The sequence below is a fragment of the Psammomys obesus genome, unplaced genomic scaffold, assembly GCF_907164565.1.
Source record: "Psammomys obesus unplaced genomic scaffold, mPsaObe1.curated_primary_1811, whole genome shotgun sequence".
Taxonomy (NCBI): domain Eukaryota; kingdom Metazoa; phylum Chordata; class Mammalia; order Rodentia; family Muridae; genus Psammomys; species Psammomys obesus.
In genome coordinates, this window is record NW_026592548.1 from 14,563,895 (window position 1) to 14,571,330 (window position 7,436).

At 48.0% G+C, this 7,436-nt stretch overlaps 1 protein-coding gene across 2 annotated transcripts in view; it reads right to left on the reverse strand.

Annotated features, from left to right (window-relative positions):
• Positions 1-5,869, reverse strand: part of Lpar3 (lysophosphatidic acid receptor 3) — a 65,871-nt gene extending 60,002 nt beyond the window's left edge. Inside the window, exon 1 of one of the 2 annotated variants that reach the window (XM_055614366.1) lies at positions 5,815-5,869. Coding sequence is in view for 1 of the 2 variants with exons in the window: in XM_055614365.1 (XP_055470340.1) it covers positions 4,941-4,970 (30 nt within the window). In the remaining variant the exon portion in view is untranslated. Of the gene's footprint in view, positions 1-4,940; positions 5,002-5,814 lie in introns of those variants that run through there. The other variant, XM_055614365.1, reaches the window with a different exon arrangement.
• Positions 5,870-7,436: the final 1,567 nt, after the last annotated feature.

A 7,436-nucleotide genomic window follows, 5' to 3' on the forward strand; every position in this document is an offset into this window, starting at 1 on the left:
CACACACACACACACACACACACACACACACACACACACACACACACTATATGAAATGAAAGTATGTTTGCTTAACTTCATAAATCATTTTATAATGTATATGTGTATTGAGACAAATATACTAAAACATTACATCAAAACCTTAAATATTCACAGTTTTAAAATGAGAAAATAACATTATCTCCTAAAAGAAATGATGGCCTAGTTTACAGAAAGTGCAAGATGAGCCTGTTACAAATTGTGGGAAAAAAGAGAAAGGAATGAAGGAGAAAAGGAGGAAAGGAAGGAAATAAGGTTCAATAAATGACAACACACAGGAGCAAGCACCACAGAATTTCCAGTGAGCACTCCACGAACATCAAGATAAACACAAATGCAAGAATTCAACATATTAAATACAAAGTAGTCTCATGAGTGTTTCCTACCATGAGTTAGCACAAGCAAGAGATGGTGTTTGATTCCTTACAGGAGAGTGCCAACTTATACATGGAGGAGTGGTGGAAATAACACATCACCCTTGGTAATCTTCATAGACATGGCTGACTCTCACCAAAGTCCTTGGCAACCTTCAAGGACATGGCTCACTCTCGCAGAAATACTAGGTCAACTTGATGTGGAGTTCATCGAGGAATGGCCCATTACCATAGCCTGTAATCCTTCCCAACAAACAACAGTAAACTCAAAAGTGAAGCCATGTTGATTTAAGGTGGGCCAACCTGGAACATGCCAGAAATGAGATGGGATGTCCTCATGTACACTGTTGTGAGAGAGTGAGAATGGAGTTCTATTCTGCTGTTTCCACCAGCAGTCAAGACTTGACTCTTGAAGAGAGGTCAAGGGATTGTTGTAAAGTTTCATTCATAAAACAAGTTCCCTGCTTCATCCCCTGTTGGGTGGAGCCTTTCAGAAGACGCTGAGCCTCACAGCCAAACTTTGGGCAGAGTGCAGAGAGTCTTATGGAAGAAGTGGGGGAGGACAGAAGAACATGGAGGGGACAGGAGCTCCACAAGGTGACCAACAAAGCTAAAAAATCTGAGCCCAGGGGATCCTGCAGAGACTGATGATCCAACTAAGGGCCATTCGCAGAGAAGACCTAGACCCTCTGCTCAGATGTAGGCAATTGGCAACTCAGTCTCCATGTGCGTTCCTGAGTAAGGGGAGCAGGGGCTGCCTCTGTCATGAACTCAGTGCTCTTGCCCCTGATGATGTGGTCTTGCCAGGCCACAGAGGAAGAGGACCCAGGCAGTCCTGATGAGACTTGATAATCTATGGACAGATGGCAAAGGAGAACTCCCCCTTTCAGTGGACTAGGGGAAGGGGATGGGGGAAAGATGGAGGGGGTGTGGGACTGGGAGGAGTTGAGGGAGGGGGCTTCAATCAGGATATATAATAAATAAATTATGAAAAAAATTTAAAAAAAAAACAAGTTCACTGCTTTTACTAAGACTGCATGTTTGCCTAGAAGGCCTTTGGGCAAAGCTGCATGCTTATTCAAGGTGACATGACCTCCAACCCAGCCCTGCCACTGGCCACGCCACCCCTCTATAACTCCACAAGTCAGCACATGACTGAGTCAAAGCCCAAACTAGAAGAACCCAGCCTAGTGTCTCAGGAGCAATAAAGACACAGGACTGTCAGATGAGCAATTAGAAGGTCTGACTAACAATCTTAGGAAGGGATAAAACTAGCTGTTGTGGTAACATAGAGCAGGTCATGTGTGATGAGGGCAGACAAGGCTTATGAAATGGAGTGATATCAGGAGTCACGGGCCAAAGTGGAGCTAAAAGCTATAGGCAATCAGGATACATTAGGGGTAGGAGTTACACAGCCAAATCAGAAAGAGGAATAAAGGAGAGCATCTAGGCTGGAGGACCGGAGGAGGTGGTTATAACCCAGGATGAATGAATCTTTCCCTCAGGTGAAACTTTGCTCCTGGTCATGGTCCAGCAGAAAGCAACATACATCCTTCCGACTGAAAGAAATAAACTGCCAAGAGTTTGGCCTTGAGCCAGGCTATCTCTTCGCAGAGCAAGTTTCAGAAAGTCACAGGGCAGAGAGGATGGTGTGGAGGGCCCAGTGGCATGTATAACCTGTGTAAAAACTGCTGTTCCCTCTCTTCCTAGCCTTTAGAGGGCAGCTAGCTCTTGGGGTTTATCCACAAAGACCTGACGTCAGGTCTTTCCCTTTAAAGCATCTTGGAACTTTGCTCTGCTCCTTCCCTTGCATGCTGTTAGGTAATCATAGTTCAGCCATTAACTTCCTACTCAGAGCGGTTTCTTTTTTATTATTATTTTGATTATTATTTATTACAATTTATTCACTTTGTATCCCAGCTGTGGCCCCCTCCCTCATCTCCTCCCAATCCCACCCTTCCTCCCTCTTCTCCTCTTATGCCCCTCCCCTAGTCCACTGATGGGGGAGGACCTCAGAGCGGTTTCTTACACTCTGCTTATAATTTCCACCCTGAAGTCTTAATATGATCTCAGAGAACAGGAGAGAGGCCTGAAGAGAGAAGGCAATGATGTCTACTTGGTCCTCAAGACACCTACATACTGGTTGCTCATGTAACCAGGGCTGACTGTATCTGCCCGCGATGGTCCACATGTGGGTACCCTGACTCTTTAATTCCTACCAGTATAAGCCCCCCCCCCAGTGCAATGCTCATATGTAAGACTGAACAGAACCTATCACTAACCCATACAGGCAACTGGAAAAGGAATTATAATGCCATCATATAAATTATGAAATCAACTAAAAAATGACAAGTAGTATCTTTAAGCTCACATATCCCACGGAGATAATGAAGCTGCCATAAGAACCTAGACTCTCATATTCCAAATGCCTCTAGCCTGCCACTTACAAAGCACAAGACCTAGGCTAACGATTCTCAACCTTCCTAACGCTACGGCCCTTTGATACAGTTCCTCATGCTGTGGTGACCCTCAACCAGAAAGTTATTTTTGTTACTGCTTCATAACTGTAATCCTGCTGCTGTTATGAACTGCGATGTAAATATCTGACATGCAGATGGCCTGAGGTGACCCTGTGAAAGGCTCTTTCTGCCCCCCAATGGGGTCGAGAAGCTCCTCTCTAGACAGTTATGGAACAATTCCCCATCTTCACCACTTTCATATCCATGGCAGGACGGAATGCTTCCAGCTACGCACAAAATCTAGGACAAGAAGGCTGCATCCTCAAGGCCAGAGAGAGGAAGGCTCGGGGCCTATGGAGAGTGTAGACAGACAGGGAAAGGCTTGCTGTGGGTGAGAGGTAAAATGTCCCCGACAGGCACTGCTTTGGGGGCCGTGGAGATTAAGGCGTGGCTGGAGGAAGTAGGTTCTGAGGGAGGGTCCTTGTGGTTTCTGGCTGTGTTTCCTGTCCCCTCTCTGCATTCTGATCCCCTAGATATGAGCTGGCTCCTGATCCTACTACCATAATGGGCTGAGACCTCAAATCATGCGACAACATAAATCTTTCCTTCCTTGGTAACTTCATGTCAGGCCTGTGGCCACAGCAGTGAGAAAAGGAAGTAATCTAAGTCCATGCCCAGGAGGACAAGCAGCACAAGAGAGGTGTGTGCGCCTAAGTGCACTGGGATCTTGGTACACTCTCACGGGAACAATGGACAACTGTGGCCAGGGTGACGCATGTGTCACCCTGTGCCTCATTAAATATGTTTAATGTTCAGGAGGAAAACGGGGCAACCACCATCTTGGTTCTTCCTGTATCTGAGGGACCCTGTTTTCTCTCTTACTCTTGGGAGTTGAGTGTAATCTTCAGTTTTACAGATGAGCAAATTGAGGCCTAGGAAGGTAAAACAATGTGCCTAAGGTCACAAAGCAGGCTAGAACAAAGGCTGGGCTGGCTGGGGAGCCTTGTTCCTCCCGTTATCCCGCATTAATAACGCCCTGAGTCTGGGCTGAGCCATTTAGAAGCTTACAATCGGACTTAACCTCTCTGTTGGGTATAATTACAAGCGAGAAAGCATCTGAACTAATGTATGTGCCAGGGAGAGTGCCTAATGGATCATTTGAGTTATAGCAGTTCATATGGAGGTACAGTGACTCCCTCCTTGCTCCAGCCCCAAAAAATAAGAGGCTGGCTTACGTTATGGTGGACTTCGGAAGGAGGAAGCTTGAGGAGCTTAGGGAAGAGGCGGCCAACCCTTAGGCATGTGGATTCAACTTTCAGAGGTTTAACTTTATGTGCTAACTAGCTCTACTACTGTGTGTACCTACCTTCTGTGTCTGTGTGCTTTTTGAAAAAAGAGAGACAGAAATTAACGCACTGTAGCATCTCAAGTGCAGATGAAGCTACATGAAAATCATAGCAAATGTAATGTTTTCACTCATGAAAACATGAAAATCAGTTCTGTTAAACATCTTTAAAAACAGCCAGACCAAAATACACCTGATCTGATATAAAGACTTGCAATTGCTGAATGCATTTTGGCAAGATTTAGAAGAATAGCATTTTTTTCACTAGATCAAAAAAAGCATCAAAGTTTTGAACACTGAAGAATAAAAAAAAATTAATAGGAAAAATCTGCCCTAACTCTATTTCGCTGGCTACTTGGTAATAACAAGCAGTGCAAGTGTTGTCCCATGGTTAGATGTCCAGGGTCACACAGTCTCAAGGCATAGGGCCCACCTAACTGGCAGGCTTTGCTGGCTAGGCTTCCTCGGAAGGGCCCAGTTTGCTTAGACAAGCAGTATTAACTGAATCAAGGCTGTTCGTACCGCATCACTTCTGGTGGGAGTAGGGAGGGAAATTCTAGTTACTCGTTTACCAGACTCAAATCACCACACAAATTTGAACCCAAACCTCTGCCAGTAGCAGGATTAGCAACTATTGGTAGAGAGTAAACCCAAGACCTCTCCTTAGCCTTTCAGGCGCTGGGCATGTATCGAAGACTGGGCATGTGCCCAACGTTCACCCACCTGCACAAGGAGTTTGTCTAGGTCTGACATTCACTTTGTTCTCAGACTTGTAGACTTCGAGAAGGAACTGAAAAGTTCAGTCTTTTATGGCTAGTGTGACGTCCCAAGACCAAGTTAGGCAGGAGAAGACTGTTGGGATGACAGGAGCAAATTATGAAGCATTTGAGGGAAATCATTCCCGTTACAAATTGACCTCTAAGTGCTTTGGAAGGCCGTTCCCATGATCCCGTTAATAAGCCTAAATTGTTTCCAATATTCAGGCAGTCCTCAAATCACAAGCCTGAGAAAATTCTAAGTAATTTCTGATAGCGGCAACTTGCACAGAGAAGGCAATGAAGAAACTGCTACAAAACAAAGCACTTTTGTCTCCTCTGGTGAAGGGGGATCCCCGAGACCTTTGGCTCATCCCGCACAACTCTGATAGCTTTGGAGCTGGTCGTAGCAACTATTCTCCAAATCTTGAGACGCCTGCACTGGGCTCTAGCTTTTACCAACAGACAGATCACCACACCGGTGAAACTGCAAGGTGCAATATGTCAGCTCCCAGGGCTCCCAGGGAACCCACTTCCCATCACCAGACAAACTTCACAGAGTTCGGAGAGAAGCGCCCCTGCAAAGCCCAGAGCGATGGAGCTGGGTGTCCCTGCGCCTGCCCATCAGCCAACAGCCAAGGCCGATGCGGCCGGAGCTTTTGTATCTGCCTTGCTTTTTGGTTTTGGGAAGCCCGAAGTGGGGAAGAGCAGGGTACGCCACCCATCGCGAGGATAATTCCGTCCCGGGAGTTTGGAGAGGATAGGAGACCAGAAAATCCCGAAAAAGCCCCTGCCGGTGGCGGCTCCGGGAACCCCCATCCCGCGGCGCGCACCGCACTCACCGCTCTCGCTCGCCCGCGCCGCAGAGCCCGGGAGCCGAGCGTCCCGCCGCTGCCGCATGCCCTCGCGGGGGAGCGCGACGGGGCTGCCGGGCTCCGACCAGCCAGCAGCGGAGGACGCGGGGCAGGCGGAGCCCAGCGCCTGCTCTCCAGCGTCCGCGGCGACGAGCCGGGAGTCCCGGGCAACTTTGCCAGGGCGAGGGGTTGGGGGTGGAGAGGCGGCCCGGTCCCGCCCGGCCCGTGCGTCTGCAAGTTCCCACGGGAGCGCGCCCCCCGCCGGCCAGGCTCGGATCAGCGCCGCCGAGAGCCCAGGGAGGCTGTCCAAGGAGGCATCTGCAGAAACTTGGCTGGGGACCTGGTGCCCACCGGAATGGCCAGCTCCTAGAGGCTACCTAAGGTTTCCTAAAGGGCACCTAGGGCCCTACACAGAGAGCCATACCTCAGAGGGAAACCCAGACTGAACCGCTTGGCTCTGACCCTCTCTCTGTGAGAGAAATTACCTGTTAGAGGTAGCTGCTGAAAAGCATATCTCACATCATATGTGGGAAGCAGGCTATCTGCCAGAACCAGAGCTGATACCCTAAAGCCTGAACCCCAAAGTTACCCCAGAGTTGAGGCAATCCCAGAGTCCAACAACACTCACCTTTGTGTTACAACAGGAAACACAGCGTATTTAAGCTTCTTGTGGGAGTCTTTTGGCCTCCCGCAGTGAAAAGTGCTGGATATGCTGTTTGAAAACGGATCCACCTTTGGCAAAGACCATGCAAAGGAAAGCAACAGTCTAAAGGCTTAGCTCTCTCCCTGCTGGAAACAAAATCCAGGTCACAGCATGCTAGAAGGTGGGCCTTCCTGGTAGCCTCAAGAGAAGATACTGGGAAATGAAAAGTCCTTCCCACTCAGCCTCAGACACTGGGAAATGCCTCACGTGTGGGTTCCGGCATACTTGACCATTCATTCAATCTGTGTTCAGTGTATATTTGTGTGTACTCGATGGGACCCTTCCAACCTTCTAGGCACCCATTGGCTCTCACCTCTTAAATAGTGAGAGCCTCGTGGACCTGCGATCAGTGTGCACGATCCACTATGATGTCATCTGGGAAATTCAGCAAATCACTAGGGTGCGTTGCATCTGAACCGGACAGAGAAACAGCAACTTCCTAGACTGATATTGAAGAAAGGTGCGCCACTTCTTTAACAAATGTTTTTATGAGTAAAACCAAATTAAAATCAGTACCACTTAGCAAAGACAGATTAAAACCAACACTACAAATGGCAAGCAAGATGATGGCTACCGGCTGAAAAGTCATTCAAAACCTTTCAAACAAACACTGAACAGCTTTCTTGTGTTCTTATATTCCTGGGAAAGCAAAGAGTTACAGCGTTGCTTCCTCGAGGAAAAGTGGGTTGGGACTGCAGCCTTGAAGGAGCTGTGCCCTGCTTCACCCCACGAATCTTCATGCTATGATGTAAGTGCTGAAAGATAAGTTAATAAACAAATGAACAAGAATAGCGGCCATTTGCCGTGGGGAGAGCCAACATAGGATCCTAGGATGCCTTTCCTCCCTGGCTTATGGAAAGAGGCCTGTGTTCCTCCATCCACTCTTGGACCTGCACTCAGACGGGCA